This window comes from Alligator mississippiensis, chromosome 8 (genome assembly GCF_030867095.1).
Source record: "Alligator mississippiensis isolate rAllMis1 chromosome 8, rAllMis1, whole genome shotgun sequence".
Lineage (NCBI taxonomy): Eukaryota > Metazoa > Chordata > Crocodylia > Alligatoridae > Alligator > Alligator mississippiensis.
The window spans coordinates 58,417,269-58,443,305 of record NC_081831.1 but is presented as its reverse complement, the minus strand read 5'-3'; the positions used below and the strand labels follow the sequence as shown (position 1 = coordinate 58,443,305).

Here is a 26,037-nt window from a genome sequence, read left to right as displayed (position 1 = left end):
TCCGGGGTATGAACAGGATTATTTCAAAACCTGTTCTCAGACATCAACAACTACTGAACTCCATATCAATCGATGAATTAACATTTTATTTAGAACCTACATCTGCCTTCCCCTCCCCCTACCAATTTGTAATTTGGCAGTGGAAAACACAAATTCTAATGTTTTCAAGCTTTTACAATACCAAATAAGTGAGCTAAGATACACTGAAGAATAATGTACTATGTGGGTACAAATAAAAACCTATACTGTTCACTTAACCAGTTTTGGCAACATAATTTTATCTAGTTAACAACAATAGGCACATTCCAATGCTTTAATCTCCATAATTTAAATGCAAGAAAAAAAACAACGAAAAAAAAAACCAAACCCTACTTAAGGCCTCAACCAGTCCCTTGTTCTTGATGGCAGCCTAAGTAGTTTCATAGTTGGTCGGGTCGGAAGGAACCTGAGCAGATCATCAAGTCTGACCCCCTGCCATAGGCAGGAAAGAATGCTGGGGTCAAACGACCCCGGCAAGGTGTCTATCCAACCTCCTTTTGAAGACCCCCAGGGTAGAAGCGAGCACCACTTCCCTTGGAAGTTGGTTCCAGATCGTAGCCACCATGACTGTGAAGTAGTGCTTCCTGATATCTAGCTTGAATCTACTCTCCATCAACTTATGGCTGTTATTCCTCGTTACTCCCAGTAGTGCTCAGGGGAACAGGGACTCTCCCACTGCCTGCTGGTCACCCTTGGCCAGTTTATAGACAACCACCAGATGCCCTCTCAGCCTTCTCTTGTGGAGCCTGAACAGGTTCAGGTCCCGTAGCCTCTCCTCATAGGACCTGCCCTGCTGCCCCCTGATCATGTGAGTGGCCCTCCTCTGGACCCTCTCAGTGTTGTCCACATCCCTCCTGAAGTGCGGCGCAGTACTCCAACTGCAGCCTGACCAATGTCATATAGAGGGGGAGAATCACCTCCTTGGACCTGCTCGCGATGCATCTGTGGATACATGACACGGTGAGGTTGGCCTTCATGACTGTGTACCCACATTGGCGGCCCATGTTCATTTTGGCATCAATAATGACTACAAGATCCTTTTCTGCCTCTGCACTGATGAGAAGGGAGTTCCCCAGCCTGTAGGTATGCTGCTGGTTCTTTCTCCCTACGTGCAGTACCCTGCACTTGTCAGTACTGAATCCCATCCTATTCTCATCCGCCCACCCCTGTAACCTGTCCAGATTCAACTGCAGCCTGTCCCTCCCTTCTAGTGTGCCCACTTCTCCCCACATCTTAGTGTCATCTGTGAATTTGAACAAGGTGCTTTTCACCCCCTCGTCCAAGTTGCTGATGAAGATGTTGAACAGTGCGGGCCCGAGGACCAAGTCCTGGGGGACCCCACTGCCCACATCCCTCCAGGTTGAAAATGACCCATCTACCACCACTCTCTGGGTGCGGCCCTCCAGCCAATTGGCCACCCATCTGACTGTGTAGGCATCGACACCACAATCTCCTAATTTTTTAACGAGAATGGGGTGAGAGACAGTGTCGAAGGTCTTCCTAAAGTCCAGAAAGACTACGGGCACCACGACACCTGCGTCCAAGGATTTTGTGACCTGGTCATAGAAGGCCACCAGGTTGCTCTGATAGGACCTATCTCTAATGAACCCATGTTGGTTGCCCCTAAGCATATACTCTCCTGCTGGTCCCTCACAGATGTGCACCTGGATAATTTTCTCAAAGAGGTTCCCCAGGACCGAGGTAAGACTAAAAGGCCTATAATTTCCTGGGTCCTCCTTCCTCCCTTTTTTGAAAATGGGGACCACATTGGCCCTTTTCCAGTCCTCTGGCACCATTGTTGAAAAATAATTCCACTTTTCAACAAAGCAACCAAACTACCATGGGCCTGGTGCCCCAGCATGTCTAAAAACCGTATGGACAGCTGGGGTTGCATGCAATTTTTAAAATGTCCTGGGATTAGAGAGATTCTCAAACCCCAGAGTCTAGGGCTGGGACTGTCAATCAGCCAACCATTGGCCCTGGTCCTCGAACTGAGCCTGCGGCTGTCCCAGGGCCAGGCCTGACAATAAACTGACTGTTAACATTAGCCCTGAGAACCCTGGGTGTTGGGGCTACCCCCAGCCCGATCTCTGGGATCAGGCTAAGGGTAACTCTGAGCTGAACTGAGACCTGGGTCTGCCTGTACCAGATTCGGATACTCTGCTAAGCATTAGGTACAGGGGCAGCTCCAGGGTCCAAGACGGATCACCTCCTGACCAATCTGCAGAATGAGGATTGAGGCAGCTCTACAGAGATATGAGGAATTTGAGATATGAGGAATTTTATGATTGAGATATGAGGAATCTTATGCCTACCCCAAAATATTGCATGTCTGGCACAGATGGACATCCAATGTTTGGGATGGGGCATAAAATTCTCTGATCCCAACTGCACCATTATTTTAGCATCTCTCAGGGGCTTTAGTGTCCTACCAAGGTAGGTGGCAAAAGAGAAAAACAGCTGTACAATTGGAGCAGAGTAGCATGCAAGAAGTTGATGTGATGCGTAATGATGCCTAATCATGCAAAACACTGAGGAAACTCATTTGCTGCTTACTAAGTCAAAGATACCACTGATTATAGATTTTTTTCTGAGACTGCGGGCCACTGACAAGTGTTGTCTCTATTGCGTCAAAACTCCTGCCTGCACAAAAAAGTACGAAGTCATCACCACACATAAGCTTTGGCTTCCTTGTCAGAAATTGAACAATTGTCAGAAATCCAAGTCAGAAATTGAAAGAGTGTGTCATGTTAAGGATTGCCATTCTTTATGGCCCATGTGACTGTTGAGAAGGCCCAAAAAACATCTGTTGGGTAGAAACTCCTTGTGGCAGGGCACTGTTTGTGCTGCCACTTTAAGGGCCTGGAGCTGGCAGCCGCCAGGTGCCTGATGAGGGAAGCCATTTTGAATCTGGGGCTGCCCATATAAACAGGGCAGTTCTGCTGCTGCAGGCCAGGCAACAACACCGCCTGGCCAGAGGGCTGCTGGCATCATCTGGAGGTACGGGAGGAGCTGTAGGGGATGGTAAGGAGGCTCCTGGTCTTGGGCATGACCTAAAACTGCACCCTGCCAGAAGTGGGTGGCCTGGTGGGGCTCCCAGCGGTGCAGGAGCCCCCAGGAAATGCCAGGCCAGTTACTACACCGGTGAAAGGTGGGTCAGGGCACTTTAACCCCTAGCCCCCACAACCGGGTGGGTTACCCCTTTGTGTAGCGTCTGGAAGGTGGACCCCTGGAGAGAGAGAAAAAGGCCATAGACTCAGGCCTGTCCGGACTTCCCCTGACTGGTCCATTCTGGGGTCAGGACCCGAAGGGTCGAAGGGTCAGGGGCCCACCGCGAGAAATGCCCAAGAGCTGCGTGCCTGGGGTTCTGACTGGCCTGGAGGTGGGACAGGGCTAGAGGAGCCAAAGGTCCTGGTGGGGGGACCACACCCAGAAGGGGAAGCAGTTCAGGGAGCTATGTGGCCTAGTATGAAGGTGGATGAGACCGCCTGATGAGAGGAATCCAGGTGGAGTTCAATTAGGAGGATTCTGGGGCCCACAGTGGGGGCCGGTGATTTATAATAACACCTAGATGCCATCTGCAAGGCTTGGGCTGTGATGTGGGGGAGAAATGGAGCCGCAGATAGCATCGGGGCAGGAAATGGGCAGCCTCCTGCTTAATTACATCTTTAACTAATTAATTAACAACAAGGCGTGGCAGATGAGAATGCAGGCAGTTAGCCCAGAAACAGGTGGGCGGGCCACTGGGAAGTCGGCCCCAAGAAGGCCCCTTGTTACACTCCTCTATGTAGCGCGTAAGATGATGAACCTGTGAGTAATTATCAGAGCTTCAATACCAAACCATGTTACTATGCTGGATTATAAACTGCAATAAATTGCCCCACGTTCTTCCTTTGCTTCGAAAACTGATTATTAGTGTAATCTACTGCAGATAATAGTGGGTCTTCAATGAAACAGTACAGGCAGAAGCTGGCTTACTCATTCAGCAAAAGATTTTCTGCCATTAGTTTAATTCTTCCAGAAATCACATACCGAGTTTAAATAGCTTAGAGAGCAGGAAAATTTGGTTATAGGTACAAGGGTAATCCCAGTTTAATATTTGAGGCTGGTGACTATTTGCTGCCTTCTACAAATGTAGACTCCAGCTAGAAGAAAGGAATAATACAAGAGAGCCTAAGCAATGTGGGCCAGCAGAAGCAAGATGTTCAGAATGAAAGGCTCCTGATAGGTTTTTTCAGTTCACAAAATTTGACAGGTTGAATCAGGGCCTCAATCCATATCAATTACTTTTATTAATCTCCAGTCTCAAAATAAATCTGGGTAAACACATGATTTGCTGGTTCAACCAGTGGTGCCCAATCTTCTGGTCCTGTGGGCCAGATGATCAATGCAGAGCAGGTCTGTGGGCTAGATTAGGTCCTGCACTGGCTCTGCCAGGATCCATATACTCAGGTTGGGTCCCAGAGCTCTGTGCCATCCCTGCCTGCCAGGAACAGGCTCTGGAAGCATCAGGGCCATGTTATCCAGCATGCTATCCAGCTGCAGGGCACTTCATGGGTCCAAAAATTTAGCAGCAGAGGAGTGTCACCACCTCCCCACTGCCAAATTTTCAGACCCCATGAGCCAGATGATCTGGTGCCAGAGGCCAAGCACCCCATATTAGACAATTCAGTATTTGCCGATGCTTCTGGTTTGAATGCAAGAAACTGACCTCTTCCTGAATCTCACATGACCTCCACTGGTATACCCTGTCCAGCCTGAAATTCCAGTCACTGACAATCTCATTTTAAATCAGTTTTAAATCCTTGAGGGAGATGTTCACTTTTTTATCCCAACCTTAATTCTAAGTTCCAACAGTCTTGAGGGGTGGCTTACATTGAAACTCCAACAACAGGACTGCAGAATGCAAGAACCCAAAACAAGGGGAGGGTGGTGAACTGGCTGCAAAGTCTGTTAAAGTCTTCTGTGAAAATTTCAAACTATTGGTGATGTCTAGACTGGAAAAACCAGAGACAACTCTCTGATGAGAACAGGAAGTGCAGAAAAAACCGCAAGGACCCAGTGTATTCTAAGATCAGATGAAGCTGCTGTCTTAAAGACTGACACCTGTGACTTAACACAAGGAAGCAAACCTGTGGTGTTGACTCAGTGTCAAATCAGCAAGCTGAAAGCCAGAGATCTCAGATGTCCTGCTTATGCACTTCTTGTATGAAAGAAACTAGTACGTCCTTTTCAGCCACAATATGATAAGCATGTAGCCTGGCTAGCACAAAGACCTCAGTGCTGAACTTCAGAACCACAGCTCACATCTAGTGAAGTCATTTTTGCTGTGAATAATGATGTTCCTTACTCAGGCAGAGCCCTTTGCTTTAGAGTCATCCAGCACCTAGACTGTACATGAAGGTCTGGGTGAAGCAAGCTCCCTCTATCCTTTATCTGAGAGTACTTATGTCAAAATTATCTCAGTCATATGGGGATTACCAGAATTCTTCACACTGAGTTCTGTCTCACCTAATCTTATGGGATCGGAAGTATAGGGAGGAAGCCATACAGGTGGCCTCTGGATCAGAAGACAAGGAAAGCACCAAACAAGCAGAATGTACAGAGGCTTTACTTGTAGCAGAAGGACTAGCACTTCCTGTTAACATCCTACGCAAACAAGTCAGCAAGGATGGGCCAGAAAACCAAGCCCTGATCTACTAATGGTGTAGTCAGACAGATCTGATAAGATTGTCTAGCTTGGTATTCTGAAGACCTGAAAGGTTCACTGAAGACAAGTGTATATGATGCAAAGATGTACCAGGACCACAGGATTTCTTTTCTTCGCAGGAGGGCAGATCTCCCTCTACCCTGACTGCTAATATAAAACATTACTATGGTGTTGTCTCTCATCCACAATTCCCAGAAATGTAGGAATCTCCAATTTGCAGCTATCCCTGGTGAAATCTGGCATGCAGTGTCAACCCCACCCCCTCCAAAAAAAACCTCAAAAAAACCAACAAAAGAAACTGGTAGTCATGGGACCAAGAATTTAGAGTCATTTTTTACTGTCATCATGGGGCAGCTCTCAGCCAGCTTCTTGTGGGCTAAGATCAAGTTTAGCTCTTGTAAGGACTGGAAACATTCTTGGGGGAAGTAGGGCCATTTCTTATGGCTCCTTTGAATTCAAGGCTCTGCCCAGGAATCAGACTGGACTTGTAATAATCGACAGACCCAGAGTACAGAAGAGCTACATTGTGGTTTTTAGGGTCACACAAGTCAGTCATCCAGATAGGGTTAGACAATGACTCCTGAGGTATGTGGCTGCAGCCAAGAGAACTGTAGTGAAGTGGGACTATCAAAAGGCCAAAGAGGACACTGTACTGGTAGAGGTCCAGAAATATTTTCTATGCAAGGGTCTAATGGCAATATGGAAATAAGCATCCTGTAAGTCAACAAACTATCTTCCGGATGGTCACTAGGCCACCTTGAACATGAGCCTGCAAATGAAGGCACTGAGCTTTCTTACATCCAAGATGAAATGTCCTTTGTCTTTTGGAACCAGGAAGTAACCATTAGAGAATCTATGTCCTCCGAGATGCAGGAATACTTCTACTGCCCTGAAGGTTACCAGAGACTACTGTCTGCTGTAGCAAAGTTTTGTGAGAAGGGTCTTTAAGAAAAAGGACAGAGAAGGAGCATTTGGCGTAGGTAGCAAACCAAACAGTATATCCAGTCATGACAATATCCAGAACTAAAAAGTCTGATGTAACAATTTGGATCTACGCAAATGGAAGGCAGCCAGGTGGTTGTTGAAGGGAAGAGAGGAGCAGATAAGATCATTTGGTCCAGTCTTACTATCTGAAATATGCGGCGAGACAGCCAATGAAACTGAGGAATACTGGTACTTACGGAATTACTGATGCTTTCTGGACAGTTCTGAAGATTGACACACGAGGACAAGAGAAGTAGAGGAGGAATGTTAAGAATGCTTATGGATAGAATACAGCTAATATTCCAGTTTCATCTTGGGACTTGGCAGATAAATTCCAAGGGAACAAAAACTGTCCCTGAAATCCTTTTATATGTGAAGCACCTGATAAGAGTTCATGATAAACAGCTCTGAGCCCTCCAATATGAGGTTTCTCCATGGTATATTTGGACCTACTTAGGAAAAACCAATCAATGTCTCAAAATAACAGCTGTAGCCATGGATGTCAAAGGCAGTATCAACAGCATCTACAATTACTTGAAGGAAAATGTTTACTACCACATACCCATCTACAAGTGGGGGTACTTGTGGCACAGTAAAAAATAAACAGGGTTGGGGATACTCAAAAGGGTGCTAAACTTCAACTGAAATAACTGCAGAGAGAAAAACAATGGAAAGAAGTGTTTCTAAGAAAGGCTTCAAGCAAGCTTGTTGGCTGTAAACACAAGCTGATGTTAAGTGCTATGTCAGGTGCTGAGTTGGCTGAGAAGAACCAAAGAGCAGGAAGCATGCACTGCCCTCTTGCTCTTTGATGCAAAACTTAAGGAAGGTTTGGGGCTATTGTGAACCATGCTGTTATGGCAAAACGTCTCCTACTGAGTGTCTGAGGTGCATGCACACCCACAGCATATAGAATCACTCAAAGAAGGACAAAATCTGTATCACTTACCCGTGACTTTTTATTTGGAGTGTAAGCTTTTGAATTGCAGAATATTAAGCGAATATCCTTGTAAAATTCCAGAGGACTCGTATAATTTCCAGCTTCCAAAGTTTCTTTCACAGTGCTGAAGTCCATAGGAGTGTCTACAATATCTCGGTAGTCCTAAGAGAATAATGTTAAAAAATATATTAACAATAGGTGCAGTTATAGTCAATTGATAGGAACGAACGATAAGTAAATATTACCTATTTTAATTCAACCCCATTTAGTCACTTTCCTCTCAAATTACCCTAACCCTCTAATAATCAGACTATTCTACAGCTTCTATTTTTTTTTACTTAATTTTAATTTTCTAGCTATAAGAGTTACACTTACAGGCTCTAGAGTTCATATTTCATCACAGCTGCAAATGAGTTTAACAGGTTAATCCACATCCTCTGCACTCAGCACCACTAATAGGATGTCTCTTGCAGTTTTCACTTAAGAAACTGGGATTAAGGACAGTACAAAGGTATGAAGCAAGACTGAAGTACAGTGGCAGAGCATTATTGGGGGACAGGTCATATTTCCACTCTGTACTGACCCTAGACTCAATCCCAGGCTATTATTCTTTTACTTTTTCAGAGCAAATACATTTGTTTGTGAAAGAAGACAGATTGACTGGGAAATCAAAGTTCAGTGACATGTCCAGCAATGTGGTGAATATGAATTCTTATGACTGAAATATTACACTAAGAACTCTTTTTAAGTTATAGAAATAAGAAGTACACTTACGGGATAGGAGAAGAGATCAACTGGCTGCCTAAAAGGCTCAGAGTCTTCACGTTCATAAATTAAGCTTAACAACTGCTTGCATTGCTCTTTCCAAGCATCAGGGCTTGCTTTGACACGTTGCCTTTTTACTGGCCGTCTTACCTGAAGATTTTAAAGGAAACAAAACAAAAGCTTTATTTCATTACCTTTTAGAATATATAGATTTCCCTATTGGCTTTGGCCTAAAATTGCTATCCATTTTGCTCAAGTCATACTTCAAAACTTAAGTCCATAATTTAAAATATTAAAAAAATAAACAGAACACTGTTTACAGTACAGCAGTATGGAGTATAAAATATAATGTAAATATATTCTTTGTTCTAATAATGTGCTCAAACTTTAACCCATACATAACTTCATGTACAGGAGGGCTGGGTCAGAGCTTTTTTTTTTTTTTTTTTTTTCAGAAACACCAGAATGCCTTGTCATCTTAAGAGATATTTACAGTGCTTCCCATGATAATTAATGAGTAAGCATTAATAGTTAAGATTAATATGAACAACCTCTTCTGGCCATTAGTACAGAAACCATATATTTATATAGTAAAACATTTCTATTTTTGTCCACTTTCATCATCTTCTGACTGACGAAACACAAGGAGACAGAAAACTGGATTAATACTCTGTTATAGATGCCCAAGAATCAGGAGAGTAACAACTACTGAGCAATCTCATTACTTTCCATACCAAAATGAAGACCTGATTCTGCATGTTTAATGTAATGCATTCAGACAGTCCCAGTGACTGCAGTATGTGTACAGCTAAGCCTTTCAAGACCTAAAAAAGTGTAGTTAATTCCGAGTACCATTTCACATCCTTCCTCATAAATAAAATAAACCCTACAGAAATTATTTACTCACTCGTCTTTTCCCAGAGGAGGTTCCAGGAGCATCTGAATCTACATCTACTTCTGCCACCTATAGGAAAGGGTAATGATTACATTCAATCACAAGCGACAGCATGTAGAATTAAAGCAAAATTAAAACAAAACAGCTAAGTGTTACTTGAGGGTCACACTTTCCTTAGACCAATTCATGAAACTCTGTTTCTTGTATTTCAAAAGGTGTTCATGAGGTCATAAAAGAGCACAGAGAACCCTAAATTTGGCATTAAAGGGGTACTGATTTTCTTAATTTTAGTATTAAGAAATTACAGTTTGGACACACAAACCTAAACCTTGCAGGTTTGGGATCTAAGATAACAATACGTGAAGTACCTCGGAAGTTAATATGGGCTCTGTTTGGACACTGGGGGTTTCCCCCTGCAGGAAGTATTAAATTTCAGTTCACTGCAACAACGATTAAGGCAAGACTAAAAACAAATCTTGTGTTTCCTTCACATGGAGTTATGTTACTGCATGTATTCTGTCCTATTATAAAAAGCTGTGAATGATGTGTGAAGTTTATTAATTTGTTACAGGGGTTTAGGTTGTAGCCGTGTTGGTCTAAGGACATAGGCAGACAAGGTTCCTTGGGTGAATTTGATATCTTTTATTAGACCAACCCAAATGGTTGGAGAATAGTTATTAAGCAAGCTTTCGGGTTCAAAAACCCTTCGTCAGGCTAAGGACGCTGCAGCAGTTGCTCCGTGCTCTTCCTGGATGGAATGAAAAGTAAAGAAGCCAGGGGCTGGGCTGGGCTGGGGAGTCAGTTGCCAGGCAGATTGTAATGTATCAAAAATCCAATGTCTATGTTTAGTCCCTGATCTCTAGTATCCAGCAGGTTGATGAAATGGAGCTCATAGGCTTGTCTCTGGGATGTGTTGTGTAAATTTCCCTTGAGGATCAGGACTGAGAGACTGGAGAGAGAGTGGCCCTCCTGTGAGAAATGTGCCCCCACCGGTAATTGGGTGTTTCTGTCTTTGATGGATTTCCGGTGTGCGTTCATTCTGGTGCGCAGTTGTTGTCTGGTCTCTCCTACATATCTTCCATCAGGGCATTTGGTGCATTGGATGAGGTATACTACATTCCTGGAGGTGCAGCTGTAAGATCCTGGGATGCTGATGGCTCTGTTGTGGGGTGTAGTAATAGTGGGGGTGGTGGAGATGTGTTGGCAGGTTTTGCATTTCTTGTCCTGGCACGGTCTGGATCCTTTTGGTGTGTTCTGGGGTTGAGGAAGTTTGCTTCTGGTGATGAGGTTGGCGAGGTTCGGTGTTTGTTTGAAGGCTAGGATGGGTAGCTCTGGGAAGATCTTTTTAAGAATAGGGTCTTTTTCTAATATGGGTTGCAATTTTTTGAGGATTTTCCATACAGGTTCAAGGGATGGGTGATACGTCATAACCAGCGGTGTGCAATTTGTGGGTGTTTTTCTTCTGTACTGCAGCAGTTCTTCACGTGGTATCCAGGTGGCTCTTTCAAACGTGCGATCTACCTCTCTGGAGGAGTGTCCTTGCTGGGTGAAAGCCTTTTTTAGATTGGTGAGGTGGCAATCCCGGGTGTTCTTCAGTACAGATGCGGTGGTATCTGAGGGCTTGGCTGTATATCACAGCTTTTTTGGTGTGTTTCGGGTGATTGCTGGTTCTGTGCAGATATGTATGCTGGTCTGTGGGTTTCTTGTATACTGTGGTCTGTATTTTACCCTTCTGGATACTGATCCTTGTGTCTAAAAAGGGGATGTTGGTGTTGGAGTATTCTAAAGAAAGTCGGATGGAGGGATGGTGATTGTTGAATTTCTGGTGGAACTCAGAGATTCCCGGTTCTCACTCCAAATGATGAAGATGTCATCGATATATCGTAAGTACAGCAAGGGTTTGATGGTGCAGTTCTTGAGGAAGTCTTCTTCCAGGTGGCTCATAAAAAAGGTTGGCATACTGTGGGGCCATTTTAGTGCCCATAGCTGTTCCCATCATCTGGAGGAAGTGTTGATTATTAAAAGTGAAATTGTTGCGTGTGAGGATGAAGTGTATAAGCTCAGTGATATCTTTGGGTCTGTATTCTGGGTTGTAATCTTGTTCCTGTAGATATGTAAGGCAGGCATGGATGCCATCCTGGTGTGGGATGTTGGTGTATAGGCTGGTAACGTCCATGGTGGCTAGTCCTGATCCTCAAGGGAAACTTACACAACACTTCCCAGAGACAAGCCTATGAGCTCCATTTCATCAACCTGCTGGATACTAGAGATCAGGGACTAAACATAGACATTGGATTTTAGATACATTACAATCTGCCTGGCAACTGACTCCCCAGCCCAGCCCAGCCCAGCCCAGCCCAGCCCCTGGCTTGTTTACTTTTCATTCCATCCAGGAAGAGCACACAGCAACTGCTGAAGCTTCCTTAGCCTGACGAAGGGTTTTTGAACCCGAAAGCTTGCTTAATAACTATTCTCCAACCATTTGGGTTGGTCTAATAAAAGATATCAAATTCACCCAAGGAACCTTGTCTTCATTTGTTACAGACACTCAGATAGCAATCCGTTTTCATTCAAAGATGTGAAAACAATTACAATATTAGGGGTGCACTGATATATTGGTTGCCTGCAGCACGCAGGCAGCGAGGAGCAGAGCCCAGCAGCATGGAGAGCTGTGTGCAGCTGTTAAGTCCATTGTGGTGGAAGGGGAGGGAAGGGATGTGGGGGAGGCAGATCAACACCCCTCACAGTAAGGGAGGGAGGGGGGCAGGTGGACCAATATGGTCCTTAGAAATGGGCTATCGGTATCAGCTCCCAGAATCTCTATCGGTGCACCCCTATTACCAGCTCCTGCTGCTGCCACCACTGCCATGGCAAGATTGCAAGTGCAGCAAGGGCCCAAGAGCCAGGGCTGCCATGAAGATCTTGGGCTGTGTGCAGATAGGACAAGGCGCTGCGCAAGTGACACTCCATTCTGTCAGGCACCTTTGCAAAAGTGTCTTCGTGGGGCCTGCCAGTACTGAGACAATGGCATGCTCTGGGGGCTCCAAACGTGCTCAGCACCATTGATGCACAAGAGGCCGCACCCTACCCGCCCAGGATGGCAGCATGGAGAGCAGGGCTGCAGGTAGGAGCTATGGGCAAGGGAGTGAAATGTATGGGGAAAAGGTGGTCAGTACCTTCCTCATTGAGGGCCAGAGCAGGCAGGAGTGAGTGAGTGAGTGAGTGAGTGAGTGAGTGAGTGAGTGAGTGAGTGAGTGAGTGAGTGAGTGAGTGAGTGAGTGAGTGTTAAATGCAAACAGAGCAAACAAAAAAAAGGTTTTATTTATGTCAGTAGTTAAAAATGCCGTGCCCTATTACTAAATATAGGTTAATCGGATCAGCATCGGTTAATATACTTGGTTAATCATTGGCTATCAGCACTGGGCAAGAAAATCTTTATCGATGCACCCATATACAATAGTCTTAGAAACTGCACTTTTTAGAAAGGATAAAAAGGGAAATAATTTTTAACCCTGAAGCAATTTTATTAGCCAATCCAGGAAGTGAACAAAATCCATTATGGTGCCACTTTGAAGGTTGGGAAGACTGCAAATATGAACAATGTAATATTACAAGTATCCATTTTATTCCCTCCTCTTCCTTCTCATTAGCATTTCCTGTCTCTATGAGAATAAAACTTCATGCAATCAGATAAAATCCAATGACCAACCAGCTTCAAATAATGTTTTACTAAATGAGAAGAGTGTATTGCCCAATACTTGCCATACCACTTCATATCATAAACAATCTTGCATCAAAAGCCAAAGTGATACTTAAAAATACCTACTAAACTCTTTACTCATTCCCTCCAGCCACTGAGTAGAGTACATTAAGTTCTGGTGATTATATTACTGCTCTTACCTCCTCCTCTTCATCTGTACTGCTTAGGTCTTCTGCTTTCACTTTGTTATATATTTCCAATATATCAGTACAACTCTGATCCCTTTGGAAAAAGGAAAATTCAAAATTAACTTGAGAATTTTTTTTGAAACTCAGAAATATCGGACTATAAAGAAACAAAAAGTGCTCACCCAATAAAGCGTAATAAGACATCTGTTACAATTTTGGCTGCTTTAACTATAGGACTATCTGGCTCATTGAAAGTCCTAGCATTGTGTTCAATGTATCGTACCTCCCACATCAACGCTGAGATTCTCCTGAAAAGGGAAAATATTATGTTAGCTTTCCTTCTGTGTCTATGAAACTTAGCTAGAAAAGAAGAAGCCCCTGTTAGCCTAGCTCCAGTAAAAGGCAGGTTACCTCATATGGTAAGGCACTAGGCCTCCATCTAGTTGGTCCTTTGCTACCTAAAGATTCAGCCAGGTTGGTATAGAACACACAGTAGAAACAAGCACAGCAAAGGAACTCACTAAGTGATCCCATTCCTGGAATGGAAAATTGATAAATTTTTGTTCTCTCAGGGAAAGCACCAGGTGCTAGAAAAGGAAGCATTCCATGGCTATCCCTACATAGATCATAAAAACTGAGATGCTACAGGTTTCAATGCAATAATACTAAATCACTTGTGCTTGCTGTACAGAAGACAAAGAATCTGGCACAAAAGCAGAAGAGAGGTGGTTAAGTCAATCCACCCTCTCTCTCATATTCGCAGGAAGAGAGAACAGTACAAACTCTTAGCTGGAGGAAGCAGTCAAGATTCAGAAATCTACTTTTCGGCTTCTGATCAAAAGAGAAATTTTGTTTATCAAGACTTACACTTCAAAGATGCTGTACAGAGTTTCTTATACTATCCACATGTTGAAGGGATTTACTACATTACAATTATAGTATTCACTGGAGTTATCTATTGGGTGGCAACTCATGGAACTAAGCAGATCATTCCAGTTTTAAAAAGGAATATATAAACACAATGCATAGTAAACATAAAATTAGAAACCAATAATCAAACTGACCTATAAAATCTGTTTTCAAGTCTCTTCCTGATTGTGTTGAGGTCAGTTGGATAAGCAACTACAGTGCAATACATGGGATAGGCACTAAGATCCACTGGAACAGCAAAGGGGTTAGCAATTTCTAAAAACAAGAGGAAAAAAACCCATAGATGAGGCTTCATACATCATGAGAGTTAGATCTGTATTCTCATAAAAGGAAATTCAACAATAATTAATGATTGAAGCAACAGAAAATCTGGTCAATGAACCGTTCTGAATGCCTATGGGATGAATATAATTTTCCCTGCATTTCAAAACGCATTTTTTGTTAAAAACTGCATTTAAGCCCTCCATTACTGCTGAAAAACAACATCTCACAAAAACATAGCAGCATAGGAGCCCACTATCAAAACTGTAAATCAGTTTCCTTCTGAGTTAATAGTATTTAAATAACAATTAAAAAAACTGAGATTAGCTTAATTATTTGCCCAAAAGAATTTTATTCATTAATCACTAGAATCTGCTCCCACTCAAGTTAATAAGGCATTATTACTAACTGTAAAGGGAGCACGATCAAGCACTAGAAACAGATACGTACCTTTGGAAGGTACCTTATAGAATAAGAAAAGCTATTTACAATTATTTTCTTAAGGCAATTCTCCTCCTCAAAGTGCCATAGCTTCTTTTCTGCCCAACATACCAAGGGAAAGCAGTTGACCAATCCCCCGAATAACTCGTTCACATTCTTCATCTCTGGAATGGGCTCCCCATTCTCCTTCTTGGGGTTTGTACAGCAGAGCTGTTAGTTCTTCTGGGGTCACAGGAACTCCAGCACCGATCTCTTCTGGATAAGCAGCTACATGAAATGTAAAGAGTTAAAAAACAGTGAGCTACAAGTGCCAAACTTCTAGAATCTGTACAGATATGGAAGCTATAATTGAATTCAAAAGCATAATTACTTCCTTCTGGAATTGGTTCCATGTCCCAAGGACTCATCCTCTCTCTTTCATTATTGTCCCAGCTATTTAAATAAATAAAAAAAGATATTACATTCAGACACATACACTGGAATATTTATTTTTCAAATCTCCTTGATTGGGACAAGATTAGCTGGATAAGAAATTACAGTGCAATACTTGGGACAGGCACTAAGGTTCATTGAAAGAGCAATGGGTTATACAATTTCTCTCAAGAAACTAGGAGTACAGCAGTAGCGTGACCTTTTCATAAACGTATAAGAGGTGGGCCTGGGTCATCAAACAGGGTCTTAGGTTCCCTAAAGCTTTGGGTAGTATAAGTAAGGGTTTGTGTATGGGTCCTACTGATCACATCTTTGTAATGTGTTGCCTCAAATTGTATAAAGTTAATAAAACCTAGTGTTTTGGAGATTTATTCTAAGGCAAAGTAATTTCTAAACAAAAAATTGAGAATGTTTTTGTAAGCACTAACACAACTGAGAGATAGCTTATTACTTTTAAAAGAGTTTTTGCATAAACAAATCAGAAAAAGTTAGAATATAAGAAGGCATAGGTCACGTTTGACGGTCCCTTTAGTGCTTCCATGCCATTGTGGCTAGCGTCACAAAAATGAAATAGAGAAACCTGAACAGCTTCACTACATAAGAAACTATGACTCTCTAAACAAGCAGCACACATTGAGTTATTCAGCAAGAGTAGAAAGGAAAAAAAAGTTTATTTTACTTATCTGTCAAAAAATCCTTTACAAGAAGCAATTAAAGAAAGTATGCTGTCATGAAACAAAGCAAAATCCTGATTTATTTGACAACTGGCTAACAAAAAAAGAAATGTAGAAAGATATGCTTGTTTTTCAACAAGGCAAAAATGACCTGACAGGTGGCTCAAAAAACTATTATTTGAACTGGTATATTCAAAAATATATTTAGCCATGATCTAGAAATAAAGTATATAAAGTGGGTAACTCAGTTGACTCAAAACTGTATTAACTGAAAACAAAACAAAAAAAACTGCAAAGAACTCTAGAATGATTCAACAGAACTGGACAAATGGGCAGCACATTCAAATGAATTCAGTGTTGACAAATGCAAGGGGTAATGTATTTTGAGGGATAAATCTCAGCTATTAAAAAACAATGCAGGTTTTTAAATTAGCGATAATTATTCATTTTAAAGGCAACACTGAACACAGCAATGGGTAGGAGAACTTCTACTGATTCTTTTAAATGTACATTAATCTGTATCTTTAAAAATAGAGTCTCATTTGCTGTACGTGCAATGAGCATTTAAAAAAACCAGGCAAACAAAATACTATGCACAAAACATGTACTGAACAATAATACTGAAAATATAGTCATGTCATATGAACTCCCTCACCTGGAATATTGGGTTCAATTCTGGTACCCCTTCTCAAGAAAGAGCAGAAATAAAAGGGGTCCAGAAACAGGTGAGGACAATGATCAGCAGCATGGAAAGACTTCCATTTCAGAAGCAATTGCAACGAAGGGGATTCTTTAGAGAAGAGACTAATAAATATGGGATATTCCCACATAAAAAAAATGGATGAGCTACAGATAGAACAGCTTGAGAAGAGTGAGGACATTCAGTTAAACTCAAAAAGAATTCAAGCTAAAAATGACAGAAAGCAAAACAAAAACCTTAAACACATACAATTAAACTGTGGAACTCACTGCCCAAAAATAATTTGGGCCACAGCAGACTACAATTTGGGGGAGGGAGTTGGTGGGGGGTGGAAAAAATCTGCCTTCAAATGAAAATAGATTCAGTTACATTAGACGGTTTTAGTAAAATAAAATAAAAAAGCTTTATGCTTCAAAGTCTGACATACACTAGCAAGGACAGGGGAGAAAACTCCCCAGTGTATAAGGTTATTTCATATCTGACCACCAGAGGGGTTCTCCCAGGGTGCTGACCACTGCCAAAAACATGATGTGGGATTAAGCAGATCACTGGTCCAATTTAGTATGGCAATTCTCATAAATAAAAAACAAGGACCTCAGTGCAATTGTCTATCACTAACTAATATCAAATTTCATTTAGAAAAATCTATTCCCTGCACTGCAATCCATCACATTATTAAAGTTTGACGATTAGGTAGATAACAGAGAAAGATGGGCTGTTCCTTTATGTAAAGAACAGAGTTCTCTCCCCCTCCACCATACGTAATGTAAGGATATATGTAAACACGCATAAAAATAGACCCACGCTGATATATACAACTACTATAAGAATCCTTACTGAACACAGTAGCACTGGAAGGAACTATCAGGATATTCTGCCTGGAAAGGCTGCTGACTCTCCACAGTTCCAAACCACCAAGCATCATCTATTATACTGCGAAACCTATCCCCTGTAATAAAAATGTGAAACTTAGCAATAGAGAGTAATACAAATGATAATCAATGTCTTATTAAAAAGTTAAAGTATATGTATAATTCACAAAAATATGCATCTCTAAGTAAAGTCACAGATTCTTATACCATAGTAGAGAATCTATAAACAGGAACCAAAAACCCCCTAGGGAACTTCACTTTTCTGGTGACTGACAGCACATTCTTCCTAACATCATACCACAATCCAGCAGTAAATTCCTCTGCTCATCCTGGACTTATCTATTTTCTCTTCTGAAATCGCTCTCTCCCTTGCACTACTGCCATTGGGTCACTCACCTTACCACTGAGTATCTCAAGTACTTCCAACAGTCACCATAATGCTACAAGGTTCAACATCTACCAGAGGCAAAATATAATTCAGTGCTGTTTGCATCATTCAATAGAGACCAACATGTCATCTTACCAGTGCACTGCTATAGACCGGTCTGGCTCTACAAAAGCTAGACCAATCTTCTGTCTAGGTATTTCTACGGCTCCTATCAACAGAGCATCTAAATATTGTTGGTTATGGCATACACCTATTTATCAAGATAAGCTGGCATTTTTAACTCATAACTGTGTAAGTGACAGAGTAGCATCTCATAAAGCTTTTCATCAGGCAGTTGAAACTAAAAGTTAAAAAAATGTACAATCATCCTGGACTATTTTACATTATGAGAAAACTGCCTGAAAGGGAAGCGGTACATTTAAAAATTAAACAACCAGTAACAAGTACTTTTTTCTCATTAAATGTGGGCAAATAGAATGCATTTTGAGATTGAATTATGTCATGTATAAATACTGGATGCAGCTCAAACAACACATGGAGGAAGCAAAACAATACTTACCAATCCGCCAGTTCCTTTCTTTGGCTTCATTGTAAAATTGATGCAGCACAAGGAAGTCAATAACATCTGGCATATCATGGTACCTATTAAAAATAGGCATATAAATTACTCCTAAATGAAGTGATTTGCAATGGACATGGATGTAATAGGAGTATGTAGGCAAACTTTTTAGTTTTAAAGATACTATTTCAAGTTCTTTGCAGCAATGATGAATCTGTACATGATGAAGTCTATTGCAAAATTAGAAAAAAATGCATGTCTAGACTATCTGTAAGAACATTCTGCTTTTTTCAGGAAATACTTTAGCCAGTCAGTTACTCACTTAATGGAAAAAGATTCTCCAGTCATTTTTCCTGTGATTGGATCTAGAAATGCAAGCTTCAAGCAGCAGAGCGTTGGAGGCCCAACTTCATATTTAATTCCTACAGTCTTCACAAATTCTTGTTCCTAATTCAACACAGTGTAAGGCAAGATTTTTCTTATTTTATAAAAAATAATCATATAAGTTAACAAGATTTTACTGTTGCTAGAATCAGTAAGTACTTATAATAGTAACAGGATTTTATTTCCCATAAAGAGAAAGATAGATCATTCAAAATTGTGGTTACGGCTACATATCAGATTCATTTTTTCATTTTTCTCTGTCTTTTGATAAGAATTTATGGAAGAGCAGCAATAAAATGAGACAATGCCATGGATTAAGATCTGTGCTACAGTTAATGCAACAATTTATGGCAAAATGCAAGGACAGGAAAAAAAGAAAAAAACAATCACTACAAAAAACAGTAAAACTACACAACTCCAGTAACTGAATCATTGTTAGGTAAGATAATTTTATATTATAAAATAGTTGTAGAAAAACAACAAATTGCAAAAACTTAGGAAAACTAGCTTTACCTATGTAAGCAGCTCTATTGTTTTTGTGGGGCACTGTATAGGTTTTAAAGTATCTGCAAAACTGGATGCTTATTTGTTACTATCCAGTTTTGAAACTAGTGACTAATTGTAAGAACTGACATGTTCTTAAGCACAGCTAGTTCAATAGGATTGAATTCAAGAGAAGGGGTAAAAACAGATATCCCATTCCAGTCCGATTGTCCTTGGCTTTGACCTACATCAAACAATTCATTGTTCCATCACCTACATATGCAGTTTGAATGGCAACTAATTTGTATTAGCTGGGATTGTCCCTGGAAAAAGTGTTCTCTCAGATACTTTTCAGGTACTTAGAGTGGGACACTAAGCCTGTACATTTGTAATATCCTCAGCTTTGTGCAGAGAAATCCATCTGTTTTTACCCATGGTAACATTTGAAATTAGCAACATCCACTTCTGTTAGGGAAGACAACACACTAGTGAATTTATTTCAACTTCCTTCTAAGTTCCTACTATCAGTGACTTAATTGCTAGTATCTTTTATAAACAAGGAAGTCTTTACAACTGTAACATTTGCTAATGAACATTTAAAACATTTTTCTTTCTCATTGCTTTTAATTTTAAATTTTCTTTTAATGTAGTGTTGGCTACAAATGTCCAACTCGGGATCCTTAAAATTCTAGTTCATTAGGCGGATTGAAACACTGTAATCATAAACCTTGGGGCTGGTCCACACACACACACATGCACACACATACACACACACACAGTAGCAGGCTACAGAGTCAGGTATACCTATCCTACAAGCGCTGGAGTCTGTCGTTGAGGCTTCTTTCAGTGTGGTGTTATCTTCCAGAAGGGGGTCGCCGGCTGGTCCTTCTGGCTGGACAGGTCTGGTCGAGTTGGAGATCAAGAGGGCGCCACTGAGGGTCACTTTTCACTGCCTTTTATCTGTCCTTGGCAGACTTTGCTGACTCCCCAGCTTTCTGGTTTGCCCAATCCAGGGGTCATTGACCCTCGTGGGACTCCCCCCCCCCCCCCCCCCCCCGGTGGCTACTGGACAGCATCTGTCAGCCCCAGGGGTCGTCCGCATGTACGTGCAGGTTTAGGAGTCCGTTGATGAATTTAGAATAGGGCTCTGGGAGTGGTCGATCTGGAGATATTCAGCCCAAAAGTTGGTCTCTGGTGTTGATTAAGTCAGGCCAGGGCTTCTAGCCCTTGATCAGTGAGGTATAGAGATTTCCCGGTTGTTACACTGTCTTCTATTGAGTTCTTCCGTTGGTTGATCTGCAGCTTCCAGGTGCTAATTGCTGCCTGCTTCCATGTTACACATCAATCATGTTACACATTCAATCACTGATTCACTCGCTCTTTCAGGGGCCAGCCTGATACTGTGAAGGGCAGTTTGATTCCTGCCTTTGTTAACAATGTTACAATGAATAACTTACTAAAACACATTTAGCTGAAAGGTGAGGAGTATAAAATATAAGCTACAAATGCCATGGCACACAAATAGATAAAAATACCAAACTACAAGGGGAGATATAAAATGCACACACACACATTTTAAAATACAATTCCTTATCTTAAAGTGAAAGAGAGAGGAAGGAAGAAAAGGTAGAAAAAGAGAAACATATCCAAAGAGGGGAGGGCAAATGCAGGCAAGAGGAAAAGGGGGCTTTCTGCTACATTAGAGGAAAAGGGGGCTTTCTGCTACAGTAGTAATTATTACAGTAATTTACAGATTTGGTTAACTTACCCTGAGTTCCATTTTGTTCCATGGCTGCTTTTGCATGTTAATACTGTAGATTTTGGCCTTCCTTACTGCCCGCACATAAGCTTCATGGCCTTGCCTAAAGTATATGATCTTAAAAGAAAAAACAATGTATTGCACGCTAATCTTGGAGTTAATTCCTATTATAAAAATTTCCATAAACATTTCAAATATCATCCCTTTTAAACTCCACAGGATAGTTTCAAAGATGTTGAAAAACTCCTCTTGCCGATTTTTAACAGCACAAGCTCTATTTAGGCATCCAAGAAAGTGACAGACATGGACTTTTGAAATTGGAATCATAAGGGGAAATCACCCATATGCACACATGTAGATGTACGCAGGCAGGGAAGGGGGAAGAATGATTTATTTTCCCCTTGAGATCCAAAACGTTAACAGGCTGTTAATAGGAGCTATGTGTGTAGAAAAAGGAGCACTAGCAGTAGTGTATTCATTTTCTGCAAAAACAGAACATGGGCTATTTTGAACGTGGCTCACTATAACTAACTCCCTGATTTAATGGTTTTATTTTGCAACAGTTTTAAATCTGACATAACTAGGAACACAAAGGATGCTACAAAAATACCTCATCTCCCATCTGTGGGACGAAGGGTGAACGACGGGGTATGGTATCCAAAATCCACTGGGGGGCAAGCCACTCTTCACTGGGTTCACCTTCCATCGAGAGTAATCCACTTGGTTTCTTAAATTCCATTCAATTTAGAACAGAAGAGTTATGTATGAGCATAATATAAGTTACTCCTTACAAAGGAGAATTAATTAAATATTAAGACCAGAGAAAATTCTGAAATAACTTATTTTATGTTTTAAAGGTTGACATCTTTGTTTCTCACTAACCAGTATAATGGCAGCCTAAGGAAGAAACTCAGATTTTGAATATGCATATAAAAGCTTAAAAACATGTTAAACATCTGCTTGAAAAAAAAGAAAACCCTTGAAGGTAAAGGTAAAAATAGGGAACTAATATAACTGCTTTACAGCCACTCCTTTGTTTGCCAGAAAAAGTCTAGGTGGATGCTAATCTCACATTTCTTTTCTACCACTTCACTCAAAGATTTATGTAAAACTATCCTTAAAATAGCAATCTGGAAAATCCTCAGTTTAGAGCCATTTTTGTCTTCTATCAGCAATATCAAGTTATCATTCCTACCGCCTATCCAAATCTTTGGGCTGACTGGGAAATGAACTGGCCCCCAGTACAAATTAAAACAGATTAAGGAGTACTCTGTCTTAACTCTAGCTGGTAATGGCTCCAAGGAACATTGGACAAGTAAAGACTGCTGAGCAAAAGTTCCTGCCCTGCTCACTTCATTCTTCAAAATACTTCCTGTACTAACCAAGGAACTTTTCAGACAAAAGAACTATCACATGGCCCAGTTATTCAGAAAGGTGTCAAACCTGGTTCATTGAAGTAAATATCATGTTCCCCCTCATTAAACCCTTTGAAAAGAGATGACTCTGCAACATCCTAATTCAAAAGAACACAGATTTACCAAAACTAGCATATCTACATTACAGGCCTTGTACAGATGTTCATTTCTACTGGTAAGAAATTCTTACCAGTAGAAAAACAGACCAAGAGCTAGAATGCACACACATTCCAGCTTCATGGCTGGACAGCTTCATAGGCAAGCTCTCCAGCCAGGGAGCACTAGAGGGTTGGCTCCCTGGGCCACCCCTGCCCTTAGGGAAGCCCATTACATTGACAGCCTATCCTTTCCTCTGCTTGGGAAGAGGGCAGGTTTTCAAGTGGTAGTTGGCAGCTGCTGGAAAGTGTGGAACAGCATAGGACAAAGGTGCGGACATTCTGCCACAGCAAGGAGTGTTCATGCTGGAGAAAAATGCACCCCTCTGATGCCAATCAGCTGATTGGCAAAAAAGTGTTTAATTTTTCAGAACAGGGACCCCACGGGGACAGCTGATTCCTAAGCAGGTTACCAGGGAACTGGTATTCTCTCTCCCCACCCCTCTTTCTTGGAGGGAAAGCAGAGAACTCTGGGGTATCACGTGTTCTCCTCACCCAAGAGAAATGTACAGGCTTTCAATTTAGATTGGGAGAAGGAAACTACTTCTCATAGGTACAAGATCTAACTTTTTGCAGAAAAGCCAGTTCTCTTCCATAAGAAATGTCTTAAAGGTTTGTACAGCTCTCTGTCTGTGCTGAGAAAGAGGCTTCTCTCCCATGACATATGTAATGCTTACACATGGCCACAATAGCATAAGAAAATTAAATGCTTAAAATCTCACTCTGCTTTCAAATGAATTGTAATTATTGTGTTATCTCCCAGGCTTCTTTCTTTTGTATACTTGTTACTGGAATTTACTTTGAAAACATAACCATTTTATGAAATATTTAAACCCACAGAGCCAGAAAGATCATCATGGGAGGAAGAGGGGAGAGGAAAGAAAGGGCTTGTTTACCTTTTTTCTAGGCTGTTTGGGTTTCTTCCTTTTCTCTTCCACTCCTTTAGACTCCTTGATATTTTCATCATCAGAGCTGCTACAAATTTTCCGAGCTGCCTGTCTGGTTTGTCTTTTTGGAGGCTGAAGATTAATTCCAGCATCTGCTGTCCAGTCAGAATATTCACTTGATGAATCACTGTAAGTAAGAAAAAGTAAATAACTGAAGAAAAGGATGCAGAAACCTTGTCTTTTACATATCATTAAGGCCCAATATTGTAAATTGCTCCTTGCAGAGAAATTCCTTTGGCCATATAAAGCAGCTTTTGCAGGATCAGAGCAGTATGGAAATGGAGGAGTGCCTTGAGGCCAAAAAGGTTATGAACCACTAATTCAGCTGATCCAGGATCTCATCTTGCCATGCCTTGCTCTTTCCACTGCTAGCCCCAGTTTGTACAGGAGAGGGCAAGGGCAGCCCTGGCTGCCAAAGCTGTTCTTGCAGGGTCTTACACATCAGTGATAATCCAGATCCTCAGCCCCTCTTACCATGTGTGCCCTCCTGTCTGCAGCAGAGCACACTACTGGGAGTGTGGGGGTAGCCACCACAGGGGCTGCTGGAGGGCATGGGAAGGTCAACAGCAGGAGCAGCAGTCCCCAGAGCTGCAACTGCAAGTACTGCTGAGTAGCTGGGGCAGGTGCAGGACAGAGAGAGGAGAGTATTTGCCTTCTCAAAGGTGGGCCAGCCAGTGAGGGGACTGTAGCAGGTTCAAGCAATACTGCAGTTGAGAATCACTGACCTAAATGGTGCATAGTTTAAAGCAGGGGCATCAAATCATCCAGCTCTAGGGGCCTGGTCTGTGTACCCAATTAGACCCACAGACTGCCCCACCCATTTGGGCTGGACTGGCCCAAGCCAACACGCAGGGCCAGTCCAATGTGACCTAGTAAGCAGCATGAGTCCCAGATCAGTTGTCTGTGCTGCGTGCCAGGTCCAGCCCCATGCACTGAATGCAGCAGCATTTGCCAGTCTCAGTTCAGGGCTCTCACTGCACGTGGCACATAGGATCAGCACAGGGTGCATGCTGCAGGGGCACCCATGCCAGCCCAGCCCTGCATTCTGGCATGGAAAATAGTCTGTGAACCTGACCTGGCCCAAGTGTCAGCGTTCAGGGCTGATCTGCTGCAGGCAGCGCACCAGACTGGCTCCGTGCACCACATGCAGCACACTGGGCTGCGGCCAGTATCTGCTACATGCAGTGTGTGGTGCTGGTCCAAGATTCATGGACTGGATCTGGCTCACAGGCCATATCTTTGACACCCCTGGTTTAAACATTTCAGTATACTATTTCAGCTGCAAATATAACCAAACAAAGTGTCGTTTCATTGTAATGATCTCAGCTGTTTGTGGAAGACTGCATGGACAGACTTTATTGCCTTCATAATTTCACATCTCTTAACAGATTTATTACTATAAACTGTGTAAAAATGTTGATTAACAGCAGCTGAGTCTTTAAAAGTATACAGTCTTGACTTCCTTACATCAAAATGATATATATGCTGTATTTAATAATAGCTCATCTCCTCCAGACACAGAAACTCAAATTATTTGAAAAAAAGAAAAAAAGATTAAATTGTGTGCAAAAAAAATGCCAACAAATTAATATCACACAGCTATCAGTTTTGGGCATGCCAGCTAACTGCACCGATCTTGTATCAATATTCCTATTCAAATCAAGCTAATATTTATGGGTCTGGGAAGCGGACTCAAAAATTAGCAGAATTTTGACATCTGAGCTGCTGTGTTTTCTTGTATACAACACGCCTTGGAATAAACTTCAGAGAGGCAAAATGAAGAAAAGAAGATCTTTCCTTATAATAAGGAATGGAGTAACAGCAACTAGGGAGCCAAGTGGGGTCACTGTTCTACTCCATGGAAAGATGCATTTTATTCCTCGGTTCACCTAGAGTGACAGAAAATGCTCTTATCATATTTCTCACACATAATGTGCACTCCAATTTTGAGCAGCTCTTTTTTTGGGAAAGGGATATATGTTGTGTGCAAGAAAACATGGTATTTCAAAATATTTCCTAATCCAAAGAAAAACTGTATACAAGATGCCAGAGGGAGGGGGATAGAATCTCCAGAGAAAAAAGAAAAAGCAAGCTTACAGGTTTTTCATGCCATCTTACAAAGACACATGCCCTTGTAAACAGATTGACTACACATGATCAGTTCACTACTATATTTCGTGGTCAAAGATGCACAAACAAATATTATATCCACTGAAGTACTTGTAGACTTCACTGCTTAGCTTATCTAGGGTATTTAAGACTATGACATAAGGTGTGATTCACTGCCTTATTGCCTTGAAAGGGGAAGAAATGTGGACACGTTAGAATGCAATAAGAGATGAATGAACCCTACTTCTGAAATTGTAGTCATGCTTCCAGTAATATCAGCCGTGATGTTAAAGCCTTTGAAAGACTACAT

The 26,037-nt window shown here is 41.7% G+C and overlaps 1 protein-coding gene across 1 annotated transcript in view; it reads right to left on the bottom strand.

Moving 5' to 3' along the window:
• The window catches only part of BRWD3 (bromodomain and WD repeat domain containing 3), a 105,964-nt gene that overhangs the window by 19,257 nt on the left and 60,670 nt on the right, over positions 1–26,037 (bottom strand). The window contains exons 23-36 of the mRNA XM_006264396.4: positions 23,568–23,745; positions 21,712–21,828; positions 21,111–21,218; positions 18,798–18,922; positions 18,476–18,558; positions 17,494–17,605; positions 15,221–15,282; positions 14,962–15,117; positions 14,283–14,403; positions 13,401–13,526; positions 13,231–13,312; positions 9,343–9,399; positions 8,445–8,585; positions 7,680–7,832 (exon numbers count right to left, since the gene is read on the bottom strand). Of these exons, the coding sequence (XP_006264458.2) occupies positions 7,680–7,832; positions 8,445–8,585; positions 9,343–9,399; positions 13,231–13,312; positions 13,401–13,526; positions 14,283–14,403; positions 14,962–15,117; positions 15,221–15,282; positions 17,494–17,605; positions 18,476–18,558; positions 18,798–18,922; positions 21,111–21,218; positions 21,712–21,828; positions 23,568–23,745 (1,621 nt within the window). The remainder of the gene's footprint in view (positions 1–7,679; positions 7,833–8,444; positions 8,586–9,342; positions 9,400–13,230; positions 13,313–13,400; positions 13,527–14,282; positions 14,404–14,961; positions 15,118–15,220; positions 15,283–17,493; positions 17,606–18,475; positions 18,559–18,797; positions 18,923–21,110; positions 21,219–21,711; positions 21,829–23,567; positions 23,746–26,037) is intronic.